Source organism: Lithobates pipiens, unplaced genomic scaffold, assembly GCF_037356315.1.
Source record: "Lithobates pipiens isolate NorthernLeopardFrog02 unplaced genomic scaffold, aLitPip1_a1.2 Scaffold_23, whole genome shotgun sequence".
NCBI classification, from domain to species: domain Eukaryota; kingdom Metazoa; phylum Chordata; class Amphibia; order Anura; family Ranidae; genus Lithobates; species Lithobates pipiens.
Window position 1 is genome coordinate 278,995,409 of NW_027507785.1, and position 23,644 is coordinate 279,019,052.

The following is a 23,644-nucleotide window of genomic DNA, read 5'->3' on the forward strand; positions in this document are numbered from 1 at the left end:
CACTAACGCATGGGAAACCCGCAATTTGGACATCAGTACTTAGCAGCATTACCAGTACCAAACAGCAGTAACCACCATCAGTACCAGCCAGTGGTATCAGCAGGCAGTGCCCAGCAGCAGTAACGCCTGATTCACACCTATGCATTTTTTGTGCTTTTTGCAAATTTACACCACATCCATTTAACATTGGATTGAAATGGAACACGTTCTGTAGAGCAAATCTGCAAAAAGCACTAAAAATGCCATAGGTGTGATCAGACCTAACAGCCAGCAGTACCGCCACTGTCCGAAGTACCAGCCCTTTAGGACAGCCAGCAGCAGCCACCAGTTATAACCACATGGGGACAGCCACAACCAGCTGCAGGAATCCTGAGGAAGAAGTGAAGATAAAGGTCAGTTAAGATGTAAGAAAAACGCAATGCATCCGTGTGAAAGCAGCCTTAAGCCCCTTTCACACGATTGGTCTGATCGGGTCTACCTGTCTGTTTTTTAGGAGGACCCAATCTGACCCCTCCATTCACCTCTATAGAACGGCATATGTAAACAGACTTGTATCTGCTTACACAAGCCTATCTGCAATCCAAACTCCTTAAAAAAAATAAAAAAAAATTGCCACCTCCGAGAATGTGGAGTGGGCGGGCAGGTGTCGCCGAGGGTAAAGCCGGCGGGCTGGCTCTGTTGAGAGACAGTGGGTGGCTCGGCTCACTGACAGTATGTGAGTGACTGCTGGCCAATTAGGGAGTCGGCGGGAGGAGAGAAGAGAGATGATATCTCTCACCGCCAGGCGCCCGCCCTGCGTCCTGCAGTTCCGCCCTCACTGTGCAGTGTGCAGGCAGCCGCGGCAGCAGAGAGATTATTTCATCTCTCTGCTGCTTGACTGGTAATCTGCTGCCTGGGACATGGCAAGTGACAATCCACATTGTGTGGCATGGGACATGGCAAGTGACAATCCACATTGTGTGGCATGGGATGTGACAATCTGCAGCTGGTGAAAGGTGACGTGGCAAGTGACACTCTGCAACGTGTGGCATGGGACGTGGTGAGTGACAATCTGCATCTGGTGACGTATCAAGTGACAATCTGCATCTGGTGGCGTGACAATCTGCATCTGGTGACAGGCGACGTGGCAAGTGACAATCCGCAATGGCAGGTGACAGCAGCAGGTGACAAGCTCGGGCTCCCACTGATTCTGCATTATGGTAAGTTGAACCATTTAATCTTTTATAACAATGTAATAATAGTAATGTGCTTCAATCATCCTGACACCATAACAACCGTGGCGCCGTGATGATTGAATCGTTAACACCAGCAATTTCCCTGATAAAATTTACCCCCAAAAACATATTTTCTGGCAGTGCCCCTCCTGAGACTAGGCTCTGGATCCACCCCTCCTGTAGACAATACCGTTTTGATTTATGATCCAGGTGCTCTTATATTACAATTCTCCAAATTTTTATGGAGTTTACATTTTTATTTTTTTTATTTTTTATACTTCTTTCAGAAATGCTGGAATGCACAGCCCAATGGTTGAACAATTTATACCTTTGATACTGGAAGACAAGAGAGGAGACCGATTCCGAATATGTTTTTATTTAAACTAGGATATCCATTTCTGGTTTGTGGTATCTAACAACCTTGTAAGTATAAAATAAAAAATGAAAAAAGGTATACATATTCTCATTCAGTTTTACTATTTTTATTTTTTTTCATAACATTTTAAACATACTGTAAAAAAAATTATATAAAATAATTTAAATTGAATGTTACTCTAAGGCCAGTTCTGAGGCTTCATAAGCATTAGAATACATGAATTCGATTATGAATCGTTGGGATCTGGAACAAAGCGTTTCGTACTGCATTAACAGCACAAGATGGGATGACTCTCGGTTTCCCTTTCCCAAGTAGCCATAGATCCATGCAGTAAACGTTCTATAAGCTGTCTTCCGCAATCGTCTTAAAAATAAATAGAAATGATTACAGTTGCATAACAAATAATTCACTATATATTGGAACTTTTAATTTGTTAAATCGTAGGTCTGCCTACCTTTTTCAGAAATCTAAAAGCCAGCAGCTACACAGACTACAGCTGTAGATTTTTAATATTAGGACACTTACCTGTCCTGGAGTCTAGGAATGTCGCCACACCAGCTTATTATTATTATTTTTTTATACACTGCCAACAGATCACTTTTTTTTTTTTTTTTGGCTTTTTTTATAGATTATCAGTAATATTGGAATGCATTTTCTGCACTTGCACCATTTCCTATTCCCAAGACGTTCTGTTTCACCTTCCTCTTTAGTTTCTGTTGATTGAAGCATGAAAATCTTTTGTAATGGATTACATGGAAACGCTGGATCGTTTTCTAGCTCTGTATATTGTGACCATAGTTCCTCAAGCAACATTTGTCTCTGTAGCATAAACCAAAAAATATTTTCTTTACCTATTTATCCTTTATAGGTTAATAAATAAAATCAATTTTATTACGAATTTTTATTTAATATTTATTCTTGTTTGGCAAAAATGTATTTAAAGAAAGATGTTTTTATTTTAATTTAAATAAATAATGTTTGATAGTAATTCATCATGGTTCTTTTTTTATTTAATTTTATAATTACACGTTACACTTCATGATACCTCAAGCTATTTCTAATAATGCTTACACTCTCCCATGTAGTTGCTAACAGAGGGGGTTTCAACTTCAATCTGAGGCAGTATTGCACCATGCTTTAATAATAATTTTTTTACATTAAAAGATATTTTCTACTTACCAAGAGCATTGTCAATTTTACAATTCTTTATGGGACACACACACAACACACTTAGAGATTGCACTTGTAATGCCTACAGGAATGCCTTCAGAAAATAACCCCCCCTATCCAATGTCCTCCTGTATTCTCACCTACCCCATCCCTTAGATACCTACGCCAATAAAATGAGGGCTTTTTAAATCAAACAACGAATTAACTGTCTTGCTTCCTTGACCACACTTCACAGTCAACATTGGTACGAGAAATGGTCTGTCCAATAGATTTGTCTCCCCTTCCTCCTTTACATGCAACATTTCCATTGTCAAAGCGCAACACGGTTTAAGCATGCACATTGGGAAACTAGCTGTGAAGTTGCAAGGCTCCAATTGGAGTTATAGCTACACTTATCTGCCTTCCCACAACTGTTTTTGACAGGTACATATTTACACTTCAATCTGACATAGGCGATGTTTGGTACATCAAACGTTAGAACCTCCCTCCTTTGCCCCCATGACATTTGGAGAGTGCATCATGATTTGCGCTTGCACATTAGGGATATGACCATGAATCCCAATGGATTCAATGCCAGTTTCTCATACTGGTCATGGTGGCGGCAGCTACCAACAGCTGATCTGAAAAGACATTGCAGCCTCACTGGACAGGTAAGTGTCCATAGATTAAGTCACCAGCTACTGTATTTGTAGCTGTGGATTTTACATTTATTTTTTGGCACACACTGAAAAAACATTAAAAGAGAATTGTGGTGTTTTTTTTTGTACGTTATACTTACCAAGGTGGATGCAGCATGTGACCGATGCTGCATCTGTCCACCGGAGCCTTGCACTGAGAATAGAGCGATCAAACATCGCCAAAGGGGATCCGTGAGAACCAAGCCAATCGGAGAGCTGCTGCCTGTCACTCAGCAGTTCTCCACTGAGATGGCTCGCAGTCCAAGCACCTGGCGCATCCAGACTTCCAGAGTCGAGATGACACGGTGCCTGGACTGATCTGTGTGATGTCAGCAGAGAGCGGACTTCAGACCAGCTGAAAACGGGAGAAGCACAGCCAAACAAGCTCATGCATGACTACAATACGAAGTAGAGACATGTAACTTTTACATTATAAACGTAAGTTTGTTTTTGAAATTTAAAAGTTACTTACCATTATTTTTTATCAGTAAGATCTGTTAGATGTAAGAATAAAAAAAAATTATTAGATCACAAAAAATTATAAATTGGGTTAAATGAGAAATAACTAAAATTATATTTTGTATAGTTAGTAAAGAAAAAACTTATATATGTACACACATAATATGTATAGTAACGCACATATAATGAACCACAAAAAGTGTTTGTGTATAGGTATAAATACATACATACTGGACACTTTATTATGTACAGCTTTCACAGCACCGTTTTGAGTGTAGAACTGGAAGGAGCCATCAGAAGATGGGGACACTGCAGCTATAAAGGGATGGACATGGTCCGCAACAATACTCAGGTAGGCCGTGGTGTTTAAATGATACTCAATTGGTACTAAGGGGTCCAAAGTGTGGCAAGGAAAATATACCCCTCACCATTACACCCAGGGCCGGGTGCTACCACTAGGCGGAGTAGGCAGTTGCCTAGGGCGCACTACCCCCCAGGGCGCAGCCACAACCTCTGTATGCCTCCAATCCCCCAATGTCTTCACAGAGTAAAAGCTCACAGCAGTGTGTGTGTGTGTGGGGAGGAGGGGCAGGGGTTCGGTGGAGAACAGAGCATCGAGAGGTGCAGCATCTGTTAGCCGACACCAGAGCAACACCGCCCAGTGCTGAGGAGAGCCCCGGATGTAATGATCGATGAAGCAGAAGTAAGGAGGAGGGAGGATCACTATCTACAGCGAGCTGTGGAGGGGGGGGGGGGGGAGAGTAGTGCAGGAAATAAGAAGTCAGCTAGGTAGGTCAGTATGTGTGTGTGTGTTTGTAATGGTCAGGTAGGTCAGTGTATGTGTGTGTGTGTCAGGTAGGTGGGTCAGTGTATGTGTAATGGTCAGGTAGCTCAATGTGTGGGTCAGTGTGTGTGTGTAATGGTCAGGTAGGTCAGTGTATGTGTCAGGTAGGTAGGTCAGTGTGTGTGTGTGTAATGGTCAGGTAGGTCAGTGTGTGGGTCAGTGTGTGTGTGTGTGTGTAATGGTCAGGTAGGTCAGTGTATGTGTGTGTGTGTCAGGTAGGTGGGTCAGTGTATGTGTAATGGTCAGGTAGGTCAATGTATGTGTCAGGTTGGTGGGTCAGTGTGTGTAATGGTCAAGTAGGTAGGTCAGTGCGTGTGTGTTTAATGGTCAGGTAGGTCAGTGTATGTGTCAGGTAGGTAGGTCAGTGTGTGTGTGTGTGTGTGTGTGTAATGGTCAGCTAGATCAGTGTATGTGTCAGGTAAGTGGGTCAGTGTGTGTGTGTGTGTGTGTAATGGTCAGGTAGGTGGGTCAGTGTATGTGTAATAGGTAGGTAGGTCAGTGTATGTGTCTGGTAGGTGGGTCAGTGTGTGTGTGTGTAATGGTCAGGTAGGTCAGTGTATGTGTCAGGTAGGTGGGTCAGTGTGTGTGTGTAATGGTCGGGCGGGTCACATATTGCAAAGGCAGTGGAGCCATGGGGGGGGGGGGGGGGGGGGGGGGCAGCAAAATGAGGTTTCGCCTAGGGTGTCAAAAATTCTTGCACCAGCCCTGATTACACCCCCACCACCAACCTGAACCCTGTGATACAAGGCAGGATGGATTGATTCATGCTTTCACTTTTTTTTTTTTTAATGCAAATTTAAAACCCTACCATCTGAATGTTATAACAGAAAATGAGACTCATCGGACCAGTCAACATTTTTTCAATCTTCTATTGACCAAATTTGGTGAATCTGTGACAACTGTAGCCTCAATATCATCATGTACTTAGATGACTGGAGTGGCACCCAGTGTGGTTTTCTGCTGCTGTAGCCCATCTGCTTGAAGTTTCAATGTGTTGGGCATAAAGAGATGGTATTCTGCATACCTTGGTTGTAAATAGTGGTTATTTGAGTAAATGTTGCCTTTCTAAAATCTGTACCATTAAAAACTCTGAACTCACATATGAAGTAGGGATTTTAACACACACATAACAAATGGTCCATAATGGAGGCAAACGCACCACACCCCCATATCCATGCTCCTATATCTACATGAAGGTTGATGGATGCATTACAACGTGGGGTTGTTTATTTTTGTAAGCATTGGATTAGAGCCCAAAGGCTCTAATAGGCTTCAAGAAAGGGTGACCATGGCGCAGAGAGCACCGTGCTCAAAGCCCACCCACTTGTGTGACATTAGCAAATTTAAAATCGTTATTGTGACACTAATTTCCTCTTGGTCAATCATGGGAAAAGGGTTCTGAGACACAACTGGGTGGGAGTCCTACCTAAGACCCGATTGGCCGTGATAATCACCAAACGCCATGACTCAGGGGAGATGCAGGGGTAAGCCACCGTAGCCATGACGTGGATGGGGTAAGTGCGGGACTGGCAGGCAGCAATGGGTGAGCAAAGTGGTGATCGAACAACGCATATATTAATTTTGTTGCTGCAATTATTTTTTTAATGAAAAGCTGTACAGAAAAAAGTAGCCGCTGGGTGTTGATATACACATATATATATATATATATATATATATAAAAAAGAGAGAGAGAGAGAGAGAGAGAGAGAGAAACACACACATATATATATAACGAGATACATATATAAGATACATGTATAACAAGAGATATAGATATATCTATATAGCTATATACATACACACACACACACACACACACATATATATATATATAAAACAAGATATATATCTCTTGTTATGTAGATATATCTGCACAGAAGCAAATGATTTAGTTTACAATTAGTATATTTTTAAGCCTCTTACCTTTTTGCTGCTGGTGTCTGTTATAAATGCAGTATATTTCCTGGTTCCTGGAGGGAGGAGGGGTTTGCATAGCTAAGGGGCGGCAACTTCCTCTGGCACTGCCGTTGCTATGGAAACCTGACCTGAAACCTATTTCACTGCTTGTGTAGCACTGAGCATGTGCGAGATTTGCAAGGCTGAGATCCAGGAAGAAATACAGTCTGGCTTCAGATGCCCACACCTAAGATGGCCACGGTCTGCTGCAAGTTTATAAAGTTACAAAATGCTGTAATAACCTAACAAAACGGACCTTTGTTTACAGACTAACTTTACTAGAATGCTTTAAGCTTGTGTATGATAAGTGTATGATAGGTTATTTTTATTTAAAAAGTCACATTTTGGCTGGAAAACCACTTTAAAGTATTTTGGAGTGGTAAGAATGGGTATGGTATGGGAGAATTTGAGTTAGGTATGTTACATAAAATGTGGTTTGATATTTTAATCCTTGGGGGGATATGACATAGGCCAACAAAGAACACTTGATCTCATTTTCAATCTTACAGTCATTGGGTTTGAGTTACTAAAAACTGGAGAGTGCAAAATCCAGTGTAGCTGTAGCCAATCAGCTTCCAATGTCAGCTTGGTTAACCCCCCTAGCGGTAATCCCGAGTCTGGCTCGGGTTGGGATTTTACTGACAGGAGCGGTAACCCCGAGCCAGACTCAGGATGGCATCGCTGGATGCAGGGAGGACACAGTGAGAGTTACTTACCTTGTCCCCTGGATCCAGCGATGTCCTCCGCGCTGTGTGAGCGAGCCGTCCTCCGCTCGATTCACAGTGCCGAATGCCGCCGAGCTCCGTTCCCTGCGACGTTACGGCGCACGGGAGCGGAGAACGGCGGCAAATTCAAAAAAGTAAAAACACACAAAACACACACAGCACTGTAATCTTACAGATTACAGTGCTGTATTAAAAATTACACACCCCCTAGTGGTCTGTGCAATGCCCTGCATGCACTTTTATATTATAAATACAGTTTTTTTCTGCCTGAAATTTGGAGATTGTCCATAGCAACCAAAAAGTGTCCCTTTTTCGGTGTTTTAGGATTTGATTACATTATTGAATAATTTTTATTATTCTTTATTATATTATAAACGTTATCATACCGGGGATGTCTGCTAGACTCTGGTTTGAACAGATTTAAGAGAGTTATTCCTAAGAATTACAGGACTACAATATAAAACGCCAAATTTCCATGCAAAATAATTGTACCGCTTTCAGCACCTAATTCCAGACTGAATCATTCCGCCAGGGAGGTTAATTAAGCTTTGACAAAAAAAAAAAATAGAAGCTGATTGGTTTCTTTAAAGAGCTGCACCAGATTTTACACTCTTCAGTTTTAGTAAATAAACCCCATTGTTTTTACTGCTACAGTCATTGTTTTTTTGGGGGAAATTGTCCCCAGGCTTCATTGGCCTTATTCCCCTATTTTGAAGACTTTTGGGGAGATCAGAAGAAGAGTAAACAGAGCTGTTGCAGAAAATTGTGCCTTCAGTTAAAGGCTTGTTTTCAGGCATTCAGAAATGGAGGGGGGCATATCTGGGCTTTACAAAAGTAATGGATTCCATTAGTCTTTATATATTAAATATTGACTTACAAACATGCATTGAAATGGGCACGTTCCAGGGGTTCTGATGCCAGTTGACTCTTGTAAACCCATCTGGCTTTTGGGGACAGTGATTTTAATTCAGTTATAAATTGATACTACTTCAGTTATAGTGACTGGGTTTTTTTTTATGGTTACATCACATTTACATTTTATTTTGGTTATCTATTATTGTTTTAAACCATTAACAAAGGGTTGCAATTTTTTGCAACATGAACTATCAGGGCACCATCTGCAACAGAGGTGCTGGAAGACCTTGCATCACTGCAAGTACCTTGCATGGACACAAGAATTCACACTGCCGGATAACAAATGCGCAGGAGAGCGCACTGGTAAACAAGTGTGTGCACGGGTGAACAGGCGGGTCTATGGATGTGCGCTGGACTACGTATGCGCACAGTTATGCACACTCCCTGCTTAGTTTGGCACCAAACTACCTTTATAAGGAAGCCAGTCAGTATCTGCAGTTGCTCTTTGATCTTTGGCTCCTCCAGTGCATTGTTCCTGTGATTTCCTGTTACCGACTTGGCTTGTCCTGAACTTGTCGCCTGCCTGCCTCCTGACCTCATTGTCAGAGTATTGATATAAGCTCTGGAAGCTTCTTAGGTGCAGTAATACGGCTTTACTTTCATGGAGAATGTTAGAACATGTCTTTACATTATGGAGACAGAAACAGGAACAAGGAGCATAAAACTATATACACTTAGAGAGATAACACTTCCTCTAAATACATTACCATAGATACACACTGCAGTGCCACCTGCTGGATAGATAGGTATAATGCATACACTATATATCGTTCACAGTACTTTACATTACATGTTGTTGTTCTTCCAACAACTTTTCTCTGCAGCATGTGCTTTGTCAAATTATATTCAGCTTGTTCTGTAAATAATTGTGACGTTCCTTTAATAAAGGCTTGGTGAATGGATGGCAGTCATCTCCTCTGACAAGTAATATTGAATGTCAATAACACCTTGCTCTTGATTGTTCCTCAGTAGGTGATACTTGATGTCGATGTGTCCTAGGATTGACCCTTTCTGATTGTGTAAGCTTTATACATCTCTGGTTGTCTTCAAAAATAGGAATTGGTTTTGACATTTCTATCCCAATTGCCACAAAAAGTTGACAAATCCATATTGCTGCTTGACATGCGTATGCTTCTGCACTGTACACTGCTTCAGTTAAAGATAGAGCGACAGTTACTTTCTTTCCACTAGACCAACTTAAGGTTCCTTCCCTATACTGGAAGATGAATTGACTTGTGGATTTGCGGTATGTGCAGTCCCCGGCCCAATCAGCATCCACAAATCTGACCAGTGTTGGTTTTGATGTTGCTGGTAACCATAACTTCATCTGTATTGTTCCTTTGAGGTATTGTATCACTCTTTTTACTACGTTCCAGTCACACTGACAGGGAGCTTCAACTTTCCTGCATAGTATACCCACTGCTGCGGCTATGTCTGGCTTGTCACAGCAGCAACATATAGCAGCTTACCGATTGCTCAGCGATACGTATCATTGCTGGGTAGCAAGTTTTCTGCTCCATTGCTCTTTAGATAGTTTGGTTCCATATGAGTTTTCACTTCCTTTGCATCCTGCATATAGAATTGTTCCAAGATTTCGGAGATTTTCTGAGATTGGTTGAGAAGATAACTTCCATCTTCCTCTCTCTGTATTTGGATTCCCAGATAGTAGCTAATGTTCCCTAGTTCTTTGATTTAAATTTTTTCTTTTAGCTTGTAAACTTTTTGATTGTAATCCCCTTCTTGTTCAAAACAGGTTATAATGTCATCAACATAGACGAGCATGTATATCTATCTGTCTTCTTGATTCCTGGAGTAGAGACAGGGGTCTGCTTTACTTCTTGAGAATCCCACTCTGGTAAGTGCTTTGTTCACTTTCTCATTACACATCCTTGCAGATTGCTTAAGACCATAGATGCTCTTCTGAAGTTTACCCACAAAGTTGTCTCCTTGTTCAAACCCTGGTGGTTGCTCCATGTAGAGGTCTTCCTTAATGTCTCTATATAGGAAAGCAGTTTTAACGTCTAGGTGTTTCACTTGCATGCCCTTCCTGGCGGCAATGCTAAGAAGTGCTCTGATGGTAGAGTGTTTTACGACGGGAGCGAATGTTTCATCGTAATCTTCACCAAATTTCTGGGAGTAACCCTTGGCATCTAGTCTGGCTTTATAATTTTGTATATTCACTTCTGCGTCTGACTTTACTTTGAAAGTCCACTTATTTCCTATAGTTTTGTGGTTAGGAGGCAACTCTGTGAATGTCCAGGTTTTATTTTCTTAAATTGACTTTAATTCTTCTTCTGGTGCCTGTCTCCATTTATTGGCTTCACACTTTGGCGGTTTTCTATGTCTTCCCAGGATGTTGGTTCAAGTATGCTGTGTGTTTTGACAGTGTATGACAGCTTGTGGGGTGGTATTCCCTTTGTAGGCTGAGTGGATCTTCTGACTTCAGGCAGTTCAGCAGGATCTGGTGGGGAACTTGATTTAGACAATGTGAGTTCCATCTCTTGTTCTGACTTCTGCATAGGTTCGCATAGGTTCGCTTTGGTCAACCTTTTCTTCTGGTGTGCTGGGTATATTCACTTCACAGCTTTCAGAGATTGGGGTATCTGACGATGAGCTCTCATTAAAATAAACACTACGGCTTTTTATCTCTATGTCTTTGTGTGTAGGATTCTGTGACTGTAACCCATGGTTTGCTCACTGTAGCCTACTAAAATGCCCTCTATGGCTCTGTTCTCCAGCTTGGATTGCTTTTCCCTTGAAATATAGGCATATGATTTACATCCAAACACTCTGATGTGCCCTATGCTAGGCTTTGATCCATGCCACATTTCAAATGGAATACTTTTAATGGCTCTTGAGGGTAGTCAGTTCTGTAGGTAAGTTGCAGTCATGACTGCTTCTCCCCAGTACTTGTGAGGTAGATTGGCATCAAACAACATGAATCTGGCCATATTTATAAGAGTGCGATTTTTCCTTTCTGCTGCACCATTTTGTTCAGGAGTGTATGGTGCAGTTGTCTGGTGTACTATTCCTTGACTCTTCAGGTAGGAAGCCACGTCTTTGCTTATGTATTCTCCTCCATTGTCAGTGCTTATCATTGCTGGTTTCTGTTGAAATTTGTTGCTAGACATTGCAAGGAACTCTTGAAGGTTCTCTGATGTATCATTTTTGTGTTTCATCACATTAGTAGTTGTGTACCTGAAATAATCATCAATGAAAGTCAGTATATATCTGTTCCCACCTGATGTGGGCATTTTCATTGGACCGCATACGTCACCTTGTATGAGCTGCAGGGGCTGGGTAGATTTTCTCTGAGATGCCTGTGGAAGGGGAGCACATGTGGCTTTTGTTTCAATACAGCACTTGAAATTCATGAGCACGTTGCAAGGCGCTATTGTCAAATCTTCTGATAAGCCTCTCTTTATAATGTCCTGTATAGCTTCTGGACTTCTGTGCCCCAGCTGCCTGTGCCATAAATGAATACAGTTGCTGTGTAGGTCATTACAGACTATATTGGCTTGATAGTCTGTGGTAATGAGCCTGTATAGGTGAGCATCCAGTTTTCCTTTTGCAAGGAATCGCTTATTTTTGTGAATTATGCATACATCACCCTGAAACTTAACTGTGGCACTGTTGTTTACAAGACTTTTCGCTGATAGAAGACTGCATTCTAGTTCCGGAACATACAGCATTTTCTTTACGAGGATACTGTGGTGACCTCCTTGTGGTGTAATGCAGTTCAAGAAGTCCTGGCCTTTACCTTCTGAGGTGATGCTTTTTCCATTTGGTAGGAAAATGTTGTCTTTTGCACTGTAATCCATGTTTGTGAAGAAGATCTCATTGCTAGTCATGTGGCTTGTCGCACCTGAGTCTATGCACCAGCCACGTGGCTTTCCGCTCTGTGTCACTTTAAAGGTGCCACTCCATGATGTGCTCTGAGATCCACCTGGCACCTGATCTTGGCTTCGAACAAACTTCTCTCCTGTCTCTGTGCTACCAAAGACCTGTTATGTCTCTCGGGCACCACCTGTCTCCAGACACCACTCCAGCACATCAGCTGTACTCCTGAGTTCCCCTGCAAGCACTCCAGCAGGTGGCCCATGCTACTTTGAGCCTGACTCCTCCTGTTTCACCTTAAGGGGAGTCTGGAACTTAGCCGCAAGGGAAGCCCCCTCTACATTGGCCTCCAGCACCAGGTATGTGATATGTAGTATGTGTGTTTTAGTAATAATAATGTTCATTGCATGCTCACTGCCTATGATCCCATGTTTTCTTTTCCTATCTTCTTTGGCCATTCAAGGAAAAGAAGATGATTTAATCTCCCCTTACTTCTTGAAGTTCCAACCCATCCCCTTTCCCATGTGACACCATCTGAGTAAAGGGAACAAAATTGAGGCATCTGTGAGGCACTGGCCACATCACCAGTGCCCCTAGAGACTACAATGCACTGTAGGTAAATGTAAATAACAGCAAAATCCCTTTTTCCACTATAGCAGTGATGGCGAACCTTGGCACCCAAGATGTTTTGGAACTACATTTCCCATGATGCTCAACTACACTGCAGAGTACATGAGCATCATGGGAAATGTAGTTCCAAAACATCTTGGGTGCCAAGGTTCGCCATCACTGCACTATAGCAACTAAGATGATTTGATATCAGCATGCAACACATGCAACCTGATTTTATTTCTGCTGAGGGGGAAACATCCACATCCATGACGTAGTTTAAAGTTATCTTGTCATGACATTCCCTTGAACAGGTGCAGCATTATAATCTCCATACACAATACAGCTTAGTGAAATCTAGGTTTTTGTGTATATTACACTGATGTATTGGGAAACAGCTTTGCATAAACACAGAAATATGAGGCCCTGTTCAGCGTTACATCGTTCAGATCTCCCCTTGTATAAAATAACATCCAAAATCAGTAATGAGTGGATCTGGCTTTGACGCTGGACTCCCCTCCTCCCCCTCGCAGGCTTCATGACATTTCCATAAACCCTTCACATCTGCCAGGGAAGGCAGGACGTTCCCCCATCCCACATCTGGGCTGGAGCCTGTTTACTGGGAGGCTGCAATTAGAAGGCTCCTTGAAATGGCATAAAGTGATTCTCTGAATGCTCCTGCATCTCTGTCTCTGCAAGGTGAGGGGGTAGGGGGAGTGGTATATAGGAGACAATGATAAGGGGAGAGGGGAATGTGGAGAATAAAAGGGGGGCTCATAGAGGATGGGGAGTTAGAAGAAGGTCGATCACCAGAGTTAGCAGAGTGTTAATGGGGAACTGAGAACATGCATGTGTGAGTTCCTTTACACTAACAGGTGATTAAAGTATAAATTCAACGATAATCATGATTCCAATTTCAAACATATGTTCAGGTGATATACATTTGTAGATAATAACCAAGATTAACATTGTCTTTTTTTTTTAATTCTTGACATGTAATAACAATATTACAGTTTGTATGTGATTAGAATAGATAATCAAATATAGGGTGAATATAAATTAAACAGGAAATGTATACATCATGTATTAATAATATATATACATCAGAGGATGATAGAGAACTGTGGTTTTTTTTTTTTGCATTTTTTTTTTTTTTGCATTTTAAGGGTTACAGGCATACCCCACTTTTAAGTACACAATGGGGTTTATTTACTAAAGCTGGAAAGTGCATGCTCACTTCTGCATATAAACCAATGAGCTTCCAGGTTTTATTACCAAAGCTTAATTGAACAAGCTGGGGTTAGAAGCTCATTGGTTTCTATGCAGAAGTGAGCCTGATTTTGCACTTTTCAGCTTTAGTAAATAAACTCCATTGTGTACTTAAAAGTGGGATATGCCTGTATTCTTGTTGGTAGAATCCATCCACTTTCTAGTAACATACATAAAACCCAATGTTATAATTCTTATCTAATGATGTGGATTGCGCATGAACTGTTAGCTAATCTGGCAGGCAGAAGTACTGATTTCCTCTTTTAAACAAAGATTACAGTTGAGCTTCATAGTCAATCCGATATTTCATCCTGCGACATATGAAGGAATGATTAAGATCAGGCCGGTTCCAAGAGACAGAAGTATTACCATATGTAAACAGGCAAAGGCAATGTCTTTATATAATGCCAAGATGTTAAAGTAAAACCAACCTAAATCTTTCAGTAGTGTCATTTTAGAAGCAGATTGTGATGTGTTGACCGTAGCTGATCAGCTAAGAGTTTTTAAGTGAAACTAAATGTGTATACACAGCTGAACATCTGCTCGAGATTTCACAGATTTACTCAATTGTAGCTGGAAATGACCCATCTATGTTTTCATAGGGACCCAGTGTCATACCGCCCAACTTTTTGAGATGGGAACGAGAGACACCTATTAGCAAAAAATGTGTAGGCATAGGACCCCCTGAAACGCCCCCTTACAGGAGAATTATACGTAAAAAAATGAAAAGTTTAGTTAACCTACAAGTGCTTTTGTTTACTACTATTATTCCTTTATACTGGATTTGTAATTTGCAAATGTAGCAATTAAGAAATTGGATGAAAGGTTTAGCACTGAGAACACTTTTTAAAAGATAAAAAGTGCATCTTATATACAACTATATAGATCAGACCAAAAATGAGGGACCAATGAGGAGGAAAGAGGGACAGAGGGACTTTGTTCCAAATCAGGCACAGTCCCGCAAAATCAGGGACAGTCCTGCAAAATAAGGGACAGTTGGGAGCTATGCCAATGTAATGGACACAGGTTCAACAGGTCTCCAGGAAATAGTGGTTTCTACAGGGACACTTCCTTTTAGGTTCTTCGAACTAGTTATACAGAGAGGAATTTTCCAATGTGTTTTCCAGTTCTGGTACTCAGGGATCACCAAGATAGTTTTAAAATAGGATTGCTCTGATTTGGGAACCATACATTTTAGAGCTGGAAGTTGTCTCAAAGGACCATATTGGCTACATTAAGGCTGACCTCAAGGCAAACAGCTAAAAATTGAAATTATAAACACATATACAAATAAATGAACTGTCCTACCAAACAAAGAATTTGTATTTCTGTCCATCCAGTCCTGAGATTTACACAACTGTTGTGCAGAAGATCTGAATTTTTTCTGCCGTGGTTCAGTTACACTTACAAGTCTTGTCCCTCCCCCCAGCCTAAAGCCTCGTACACATGGTACAATTGTTGGAAGGGGGTTGTCTGTTGACAGACCGTTGTCTGAAATTCTTACCATTAGTACGCTCCTTTTGACAACTGTTTTCCAATTTTCCGCCAATAAATGTTGGATGACAGGCTAGTAAATTTTTGTCAAACGACAGCTCCACATCAGATTTTCAGATGGTCAGTACACAAATCCGTCACACAAAAGTACAAACACGCATGCTCAGAATCATTGCTCACCAAATATGAAATTAGCAGAAGGGGTCCAAAGGGTGGCCCTCATAGTTCGTCACTACATTCGTGTTTGTGGCACAACATGATCCTGGCACATGCCCTTTTGACAAAAATTAGATGCTCAGTTGACCAACAATCATACCGTGTGTATGAAGCTTGTACAGGGCTGGATTCACACCCATGCATCTTGAATGCTTTTTGCATTTTGCAGATTTGCACTACAGAACGTGTTCCATAGGAAACAATGGGGTTTATTTACTAAAGGCAAATCCACTTTGCACTACAAGTGCACTTGGACGTGCAGTCATTGTAGATCTAAGGGGGACATGCAAGAAAAATAAAAAACAGAATTTTTGCTTGTACATGATTTAATGATAAAATCAGCAGAGCTTCCCCTCATTTCAGATCTTCCCTTCAGATTTACAGCGACTGCACTTCCAAGTGTTTAGTACCCTCTTTACTTTCGATTTGAGATTAGCATCCAACAAGAAACTGACCAATATTCATGCAATAATCTGACCATGTGTACAAGGCTTAAGACTTGACATTGAAAGGAGAAGCAGCCGACTGATGGAATCACCTAAGTGTACATATTCACCAGCACACCATGGATCAACAACTTCCATCACAAAGATAAGTGCAAGACCACATCACAGAGATAAGTGCAACATTCTCCAGCTCTGGTAATGAGGGCCCCTTCGTCAGGCATGTGATAACGTGCAACAGTGTCTAAGCAGAATCGAATTATATTTCTATATATATTACTACAATAATAGGGATTTAATGCCCCTGCCTGCTTGAAGTTACTTTGATGCCTTTAGGTTTTTAACGTTTTCTGGTGGAATTCTGACGTCACGGGGGGGTGTTACCATTTTTTCTAATTTTACATGTTCTGATTGGTGGCTAATGTATTTACATTCTGCTTTGACACTGTTGCACTTTATCACATGCCTGACAAAGGGGCCCTGCGCATCTCCGAAACGTTGCACTTATCTCTGTGATGTGATCTCTTTCAATAAAAGAAACCTTTGGACAGAAGTTGCTGATTCATGGTGTGCTGGTGAATATGTACACTTGCTTGATGTTTCCAGAACCCAACTGGTAATCGCTGCAGCACCCATCATTTTAAGAGCCATACTTGGCAGGAACGTGTGCGATAGGAATATTGACAAGACCAATGGGATCACCTCTCTGTCACTCTGCTCCCTCCTGCCAACGGCATGCTTGTTAGCCACTGAGCACTACTGATTGCCTTCTTGTGCTACTTCTCCCTTCTGTACTTGGATTTAGGCCTGATTCACACCTATGCAGGTTGCAGTTTGCATATTCCAGGTGCATTTTGTGGTTTTCAATACACATTTTTGATCCATTGAAGACTATGGAACCAAAAACCAGAAAAAAGTCCCTGGCGCTTTCCATAAAATGCACAGATGTGAACTACATCCATAGGAAACCATGTTAAATGGACTGCAGTGTGTTTCTGAAAAACTGAAAACACACTAAAAAATGCACAAATGTGAACCAGGCCTTCAAGAGGATGATACCAGGTCAATGCAAGGACCTACACTGATTGCATTAAAAATACATTTAATGATTAGAAAGAGGCATTCATTTGTGCCTGGGGATCATCTTTAAGGCTCGATTCACATCTATGCATGTTGCTTTTGAGCGTTTTTGCAGTGCTTTTTGCGGTGCTTGTCGTGTTTTTGGACACGCGTTTTACCGCGATTTTGCCGCGTTTTGCGTTTTTTTTACACTGTGGTTGCTTAGCAACCAGATATATACAGTGAAAAAAAATGAAAAAAACACAAATCGCGGATAAATCGCGGCAAAAACGCTGTAAAAACAGTACTTGCGTTTTTAATGCAGGTCCATTGAGTTCTATTACATGCAAAATGCCGCATTTTGCATGAAAAAAAGTCCCCGACCTTTTCCAAAAACGCAGAGGCACTAAAAAGCATTGATGTGAACATGTTCCATAGGAACCCATGTTAGAAAATTTCCTTGCATTTCCGCAAAATGCAAAATGCATCAAAAAAACGCGTTAGTGTGAATCAAGCCTAAGATACATTTACAAAGCACTACTTTTCAGTAAATAATACAATTGTTTAAAAATTGTGGAAAAATGGGAAAGAGATGAACACCTATCAGTTTTTTTTTTTTTTTTTTGTATATGTCTCCTGCTCTGTTTGTCTGGTGAAGACAATTGTCCATTGAATTATTTTAGTTGTCAATGGGTTTACGGGATTCTCCAAAAGTTAGTGGTTTCCACAAGGACGTTTGCTCTTAGGTGCTGAGAATAAAAAAAAGTTATTTAAAGCAGTGTTCTCCAACTCTGATAATGAGGAATCGCCAAAATTGTTTCAAAATAGGATTACTTACTAAATGAACAAATGAACGACTTGTATAGCCCTGCAACTGCGAAATGGCCTGGCAATCTTCATGGACCTGTGACCCGTCCCAGAGGATTGCGGGGAGGGATAGAGGTGAACTTCCGGTGCCGCAGGGCCCCGGGAGGAAGTGGGAGCTGGGTGCCTCTAAAAAGAGGGTATTTTAAATCACACGCTTAAAGGAAAAAAACACCTCCCCCCATTGGAATCCATGCGCCTTGCGCCCCACATGTACATTAGGGGGCTGGACACAGGGATTGGGGGCGGCGCCCGTGCGCCCCTAATGGATGGGCCGCCACTGGTCTCTAGCACAGGAAGTAAAGGGAAAGAATTTATTTCTTCTATTTTACCATTGTCCCTTCTCTCTCTGCATATTTCAAATAACAAGACTCATCAATAACAATATTTTTGTGTCCTGTCGGCAGGGAGAATGCAAAATTATTTATTGCTAGTGGCGCTAGCTGCTGGCAGAGATCACATGCAAAAAATCTAACAGGCTAGTTGGATCAACTTCAGTAAAACCAGCCTGCCCATAGATGGATCTAATCTCAGCTAGTTGATGCATAACCGGCCAAGATTCAATTAATCTATGGCCATCTTAATAGTCAAACTTCCAAGAAAAGATGGCCATAGATTAATTGAATCTCGGCCGGTTCAGCATCAACCAGCTGAGACCCAATCCATCTATGGGCAGGCTAGTTGTACTGAAGTTGATCCAATAATCGACTTCAGTACAACTAGGAGCAAACAAGCAGGACAAAACTCTGGATAGCCGCACACTGGAAAATCTTTAATTGAAACAACGTGGGTCACATCAAAACAAAATCAAAAAATCCACAGCAAAAGAATAACAGGGTACAGGATAATGCTGACGTGTTTCGCACCGTAATAAGTGCTTACTCATAGCTCATCAATAGGAGACAGAGCTTCAGTCCTCTAGGATTACTTTGGAGCGGTGGTTCATTCTTCCATTCAGTACAACTAGCCTGTCAGATTTTTTGCATGCGATTAATTTTGTGTTCTCCCCACCGACAGAACACAATAGTGCTGCGGGTAAGTTTCCCCCATCAACACTGTTTGTGTTGATGGGGAAATTGAGGGATTTGAACCAGTGGTTGCAGGAAATAAAATGGCATCCTCTATGGTTTGCTTTAGCATTGTCTCTGTCAAACCTGGCACATAGCAGATCTTAGAACCTCCACTTTTTTGATATTTAGCATTGTCTCTGGGAATCTTGTATAATAAATATTGTTAATGTGGATGTCATCTCTGTTTTTTTTAAGATAGACGTATATTACTCACTGACTTCAAAAACTTTAGATAAAAACTTTATTGATTGTATTTAAAATACATCAAAGCACCGTTGTGTAAATCCACACAGGTTCATACTAGGATTCTTTCCACCATGCTGGTCATTCTTTTAAGGACCTCATTAACACGCTTGTTGTTTTCTGATCTGTCACTGTGATTATAGCGCAGTGACAAAGATATGCAAAAATCGGAATAGTTGGTGTATTTTTCGTGTCTCTCAGAGGTCACAGCATGCGGTGGAGCCACCAGCACAGCTCACACACTGAGTCTGTAAAACATCAGGACAATATGAAGCACTGCTAGCCAATATTTTTTTCTACTTTTCCTCCTGAACTGTTGCCAAGAAAGTTAGAAATTGTGATTAGTAAAACAGCTGGGAACATTCAACCCAAATCATAGCAACATACGTGGATATACCGCATCTGTGACTGATAGAAACTACCATTCTTCTTTACATTTTGTGGGATTTGACCTGTTGATTATAATTACAATTTTAATAATAATTGGTCCTGTACTGTAGGTACCGTGAAAAAATTAAAGGATGACTATTACTGCCCAAAATCTAATGCCGCGTACACGCGATCGGAATTCTTGTCAGAAAAAGCTCCTGATGGAATTCCGACGGGATTTCGCTTAAGCTGTCTTGCATACACACAGGCACACCAAATTCTGACTGTCAAGAACGCGGTGACGTACAACATGTACGAGGGGACTAGAAAAAGGAAGTTCAATAGCCAGTAGCCAATAGCTTCCATCTCGTGTCGGAATTGCATACACGCGATCGGAATTTCCATCGGGAAAATTGAGAACATGTTCTCACATTTTTGCTGGGACAGCTAAATTCCGATGGAGCGTACACACGGTCGCATTTTCCGATGAAAAGCTCTCATCGGTCTATTGCTGGCCGAAATTAGGCTTGTGCAATTCATTTCGTAACGAAACGAAATTCGGACTAATTTTGCAACTTTTGGACATTCGGATGCATCCGAATGTCAGAATAAAAAAATAACGAATAACAACGAATATGAAAGAAATATAACAAATGAATTCGAATGAATTCGACATGATTCGGTAATTCTTTAAATATCTAATGAAACAAAAGGTCAGCTCAAAGTAAATCTTATAGTCCAATCAGCTAATTAATTTTGTGTCGGAGGATGGATTACTGGCAAAGTGCATTCCTGAGAACTGAGTTAGAAGGGTGTTGTATTGTATTTGAGCCGAGGAGAAGAGACGTTGTCATTGTGTGTGCTAAAAGATTCAATAAACAAACAACTTTCCAAACTACGAATCATTATCACGAATGTTTATACATACATAAATAGCGAATTTCAACGAATACAAACGAATGAATTCGACACTTTTCGAATATTAACAAATTATCCGAAAACGAATTAACGTAACATAACGAATATAACAGAACGAAATTATGTATTTTACGAATGACAACGAACCGAAACTAAACGAAATTTTCTGTTGTGCACAAGTCTAGCCAAAATTCCGATCGTGTGTACGCAGCATAATGCGGCAGTCCTATAGAGCACAGACGCAGCATCATGGATGTGCAGCCAACAAGTCTGTAGCAACTGCGTGATGCTATTATGTCAATATGGACCAAAATCTTAGAGAAATGTTTCCAACACCTTGTTGAATCTATGCCATGAAGAATTAAGGCTGTTCTGAAGGCAAAAGGGAGTCCAACCCAGTATTAGCAAGGTGTACCTAATAAAGTGGCCAGTGAGTGTATATGGAAGCTGTTTTAACTGCCAAAATACTTTGTATTGGTGTCCATCCATTCCTGAGATTTACATAATTCTGCCACACAGTACTGCCCTGTCTGGCAGGGGAGGAGACTGGTTCTTGTTCTAATGCAGTTTCACTTCTACTTATAGATCCCCTCTCTAGTCTCATCTTGTGACTGAACAGGGAAATTAGCACTGAAGAGCCCCTCTCTCCATCACTCTGCTCTGTCCTCCTATCAGCATGTTTCTCACACTACACTTGTACAACTAATTAGCTCCTTGTGCTGCTTTTCTCCCCCTGTCTAAACTCTTCTCTACAGTGGACTGAAGTTGACTGATTCCAGGCCAAATACAGATACTTACACTGCTTGCATTATAACAAAAATAAATTTACTGATGTATTAATTAATACAGAGCTGCATAGGGTTGTGCCTTTAATATTCACATTTCAGCTTTATTAAGAATCTGCACTGTAACAATCACTGTGATATGCTCGGCTTGGCATTTTAGCTGACCATTGTCAACAACCCGGATTAACATTATTTTCCAACAGAGACTTCACCAGAGGGTGTAAGACACAGACATTTCATGTTAAGGAGCAGTAAATTCCTAGTCAATAGTAGAACCTTGCCCCATTACAGACAAAACTGGGCAAGGTTTTAGTTGGGGTCGCTCTTTCACCTTGGGCAAACCCACCTATCCTAGATTACAAATCTTCTTCCCTAAAATCTGTTATTCTTGTGGCACATTTCAGTAGATTAGGGTTGCCACCTCATCCCTTTAAAACCGAACACATATTAATGACACAGGTTCTGTGGCTAATTAAAGAGGAAGTAAACTCTCCCACTCTGATGCTTCTTTTCATTTAGTCCATTATAATAAGTAATTATCAGACTATAGCCACTGTAATCCAGCCCAAATCGTATATAACTTACTGTTTAAAGAAACTTAAAAAAAATTGTTTCCAGGGGTTAGGCAGCGCCATCTTAAGTATTGTTTTCTGAGTCCACAGATGAGTGTATTTCCACCCTTACATTGAGCACTTCCTGTACTGTTAACCAAGCCTCCTTCTCTATCCAATGTTTCTATGGCAACCCTGCTTCCCTGTTCATAGCTTACTTGTTTATTTCATAGTATTTACTTGTGCTGATGTCTAATGTTTGCCTTTGTCAGACTTATCAGCTTCAGCTGATAAGACTGCAGTAATGGCCAAGTTTAGACTGTATGTGAGGTCACATGGTCACATGGTGTGTAGGAGGAAGCTCTGAATGATTAGCAGCCTCAGTGGTGTGCGTAGGAAGTCCTGATAACAGATAGATAAGACATAGTGAGTGTGCCGTAAATTAGGGGAGATCTAGGCATGCTCAGTGACTTCATTCTACAGAACAAAAAGGATTACAACAATACTAAGCAAGTAAGGAGATATCTACAAGCAGTGTTCATTAGGGTTTTTTATGCTTATTTACATGGGACAAAGTTGTGGGGGAGGGTTTACAACCATTTTAAGGTGGTAATTAAACCCACTTGGTGCCTTATCTGCATTAAATTAGCCTCATAACCTGTGTAATTCATATGTGTTTGGGTTTAAAGGGATGAGGTGGCAACCCTACAGGAGATCCTCATGGTGGTTGGTGGAGCACAGCTTCTTTTGCAGGCAACATAGGTTGAAAACAGAATGTAACTATCCAGAGTTTATTATGGGCATCTTTGAGCAGTACACCTAATCCTAATGTATACATAAACCTTGCTGGACAGAGGCATATCAGGCAGCTTTAGAAAGCTTCACACCATCATCTTTTGGTCCAGCAACAGCACAAGATCTGTGGTGGGGATCAATGACTGGTGTAGTCAAGCAAGGATTGCAGTTGAGGTCCAGGATCAGGACATAAAAATTAGAAACTGGAATATAGGTTCAGGATCAGTGCAGATGGTAAATGAATACTTTCTGATAGTAGCAGGTGGTGATAGCCCTTGATCAATGCTCATCAGCGCTGCAGGTGAGTCTTGGTTGGAGTTGAATTTATGCAACAAACTTCCAGGACGTGGCCTTCACAATTGACTTGATAGCACAAAAAGGATCAGCAGGGTATCAAGCATGCAGGAGAGTTGTGGTCTGGGTTAGGCCAGCAAAATGAAGATAAGTAACTAGGCAGAATTGTCATCAGGGGCAACAGTATACTGGGAATAGGTATAGATTTCCACGCAGAAGTAGAAGCCAAAGGCAATGCAAGATAGGATAATACAAGGTCAGAAGAGCAAGGTCCAAATACAGAGGTACATAGGGGCTAGAAAGTCAAGTCAGCAAAGACTACTCATGTACATTCAAACCAAACCCAGATGATATACCAGTTCTAGCTGTTGGGAAGACCTCATCTGAATGACCGCAACATACAGGGATATACAATGTAATACTGACATATAATCACACACATATATTGGACTTGATGGACTGGTGTCTTTTTTTGACCTCTCCTACTATGTA

The 23,644-nt window shown here is 41.2% G+C and overlaps 1 protein-coding gene and 1 long non-coding RNA gene across 4 annotated transcripts in view; one reads left to right on the forward strand and one right to left on the reverse strand.

The window, feature by feature from the left end:
• The window catches only part of PODN (podocan), an 80,895-nt gene that overhangs the window by 24,686 nt on the left and 32,565 nt on the right, over positions 1–23,644 (forward strand). Inside the window, exon 1 of one of the 3 annotated variants that reach the window (XM_077453309.1) lies at positions 13,322–13,481. The exons of 1 other annotated variant lie outside the window; for it this stretch is intronic. In XM_077453309.1, the coding sequence (XP_077309435.1) occupies positions 13,455–13,481 (27 nt within the window). In that variant the 5' untranslated portion in view covers positions 13,322–13,454. Of the gene's footprint in view, positions 1–13,321; positions 13,482–13,636; positions 13,658–23,644 lie in introns of those variants that run through there. One more of the 3 variants, XM_077453311.1, reaches the window with a different exon arrangement.
• Positions 1,890–7,050, reverse strand: LOC143928387 (uncharacterized). The gene is made up of 3 exons (XR_013262402.1): positions 6,664–7,050; positions 3,910–3,931; positions 1,890–2,409 (listed from the first exon to the last, which is right to left on the reverse strand). It is a non-coding gene; the product is annotated as an uncharacterized LOC143928387 (long non-coding RNA).